Raw genomic sequence first — 2,432 nt, 5'->3', positions numbered from 1 at the left:
GCTATGCCATGTCATACTAAGTGATGTCGCGTGTGATGTGTGCGCTCATGCTCCTGATCACGGAAGCCATACGCTCCAGGAGCTCCAGCCATGCTTCTAACAGGCGTCTGCTGATCAGTAAAATTGCGATAAAACAATCTGCAAAAATTGACGAGGACGGTCTAGACACGAAGACGTATCGATGGCGTCCGCGCCTCCTCCGGAACCAACTGCACGACATTGAGGGACGCTTCCAAAGGCAGTCGCGTGGTATGCGTCCTTATAAAATATTAGTAGGTTAAATGTCGGAAACTTGATGCATAAATTTTCTACTATGCGCACGTGCTAACATTACTGGCTCAAGGTGCTGTTCACGGATGACCGGCCCTATTTGCCTATTACTAGGAGGAGGCGATTTCCATGATGGAGTAGTATTTTGAAAATCTGTTTGCATGATTTTGAAGGGTTTATAATTCTATAATATTGCAGTGCATTCGGTCCTGCAGGCGGGCCGTATTCTTGCAGTTCTGTGACGCGGCCTGTGGTCAAACATGAAGCACCCGAGCATGCCGCATGTAGCAAAACTGCATTGGATTTGAGGTCTACATAATCCTGGGTAATGTTAAAATTATTTTGGTGCAACGGCCAACGTCTTTTTATGAAATGCGTTCGGACCGCGGGAAGTTGCGAGGCCCGCAGCTGAACTTTGTTGAACGCGGCATGGAAACAAGATATTGTTGTTACAAAGGCACTGCAATTTCGCTCTGTGACCCGACCAACGGTATTCGCACGTGCGTGTGCGTGTGCGTGTGCAGCCGCGTGCCAGAGCGCGAGTTCGACCTGCTCCTTATACGTTCGACCTGCTCCTTATACCCATGACACCCCCCACAAAACGTCTTGGGGGACGTGCTCACGATCATCACCATATAACCGTATATCAAAAAACTTACTGCTGTTAGCAAATGCTGAACAGAAACCCAGCACCGTACATCTGCGGTGACACAGCACCCCAACTCAAAGCGAAGCAAGGAAGAACATTGTATTGTGTAGCACAGCAAAGCCAACAGATTTGGACGGCATCTGTACGGAGATGTTATCTGGTCCGTTGCATCTGCTGTGCAAGAGAGCGCCTGCAAAACATGCCGCACCTGCGGAGCACACAAGGCCACAACAAAATGGAAAGGGCAAAAGGCTTGAACCTGAATGCTAACTCGTGGAGCAACACGCAAACGGATAAGTAGCACTGTCCTGCCCCACATGGTATGCGCCGCGTATCAACGAGCAGTACAACATTGCATGCCCGTGCACCGGGGCTGACCATTATTCCCATCTGGAATTGGACACACACACTATCTCCCGCAGGAATGAATGACACTGAGAACCGCACCATCTGCGCGCGCGCGCGCGTGTGTGTGTGTGTTACATGGTTGGGGGGTGCGTGGCCCCATACCTGTAAAACTACCCATACGAGCGGAAGGCCCAATCTGCGCGTGGCTCTGAGTTTGTGAGGGGACTTGCAACTTATCGGGGGTTCTGGAGGGGGCGGAGGCCCCCAGTGCCTTACAGCTAAGTAATGAATCACACAACACCCTGAAAATCTATTACTTGATGAGTAATAAAAAGGGACCAGCCCTAAACGAAAACAAACACTGCCTGCGATCAGTCATTTTAGCTTCATGGATGTAACATAAGTCCAGAAGCTGAAACAGCATTACAATTCCTCTTATCCTAAAAGGTTTGACGTACCCAGGCTTTGCTCCCACGAAGAAGCCAAACGACACGTGGAAGGCGGTGCTGTGCTGATGCAGGAAATCCAAGTACAGCTGACGATACGTTTTTTGGACTATCCTCCGTGGAAAGTACAAGGCAACAATACCCGGAATCTTTACACTGCCCCTCGCGAGTGGACTGAGTACACTGTTGTTGTACCAAAAACACGCAATCTCCTCCACGACCCCCTTATGAATTTTGTCCGAGCGCTCAATCAGCCTGTATGGGCGAGCAGGTTGGGTGCTAGCTCCGCCAACTACTTCCTTGAAGCGCTCGCCTGCAGCCCCTGATGGCACTTTTCTTTAAACCCACGCGCCTGTGCAGCCCTTCGCACTCGATCTAAATGCTGTCACTAATCAGAATTTTTCATAAGATAATCTTAGGAAAGCTGCGAAGTGCTGATTGCGACACATAGAACTGGTGGCAATGAGCAGCGGGATGCTGTACCTGTCCCGTTTTTATTGGCGTCATTCCGTTCTCATGACACGTCCCTTCCCACTCGATCTGAATGCTGTCACTAAGCAGAATTTTTCATAAGATAATCTTAGGAAAGCTGCGAAGTGCTGATTGCGACACATAGAACTGGTGGCAATGAGCAGCGGGATGCGATATCTGTCACGTTTATTGGCGTTATTCCGTTCTCATGACACGTCCCTTCGCACTTGTTCAAAATGCTGTCACTA

General features: G+C 49.6%; 1 protein-coding gene across 1 annotated transcript in view; it reads right to left on the bottom strand.

The window, feature by feature from the left end:
- Nucleotides 1–993: 993 nt before the first annotated feature.
- Nucleotides 994–2,432, bottom strand: part of VOLCADRAFT_99101 (uncharacterized protein) — a gene marked incomplete at both ends in the record, with an annotated part of 3,237 nt that continues 1,798 nt past the window's right edge. The window contains 4 exons of the mRNA XM_002957891.1: nt 994–1,127; nt 1,367–1,369; nt 1,430–1,512; nt 1,726–1,968. Coding sequence (XP_002957937.1) covers nt 994–1,127; nt 1,367–1,369; nt 1,430–1,512; nt 1,726–1,968 — 463 coding nt within the window. The remainder of the gene's footprint in view (nt 1,128–1,366; nt 1,370–1,429; nt 1,513–1,725; nt 1,969–2,432) is intronic.

Source organism: Volvox carteri, assembly GCF_000143455.1.
Source record: "Volvox carteri f. nagariensis unplaced genomic scaffold VOLCAscaffold_82, whole genome shotgun sequence".
Taxonomy (NCBI): Eukaryota; Viridiplantae; Chlorophyta; class Chlorophyceae; order Chlamydomonadales; family Volvocaceae; genus Volvox; species Volvox carteri.
Note: the sequence above shows the minus strand (reverse complement) of the source record. Positions and strands in the feature narration are given on the sequence as shown.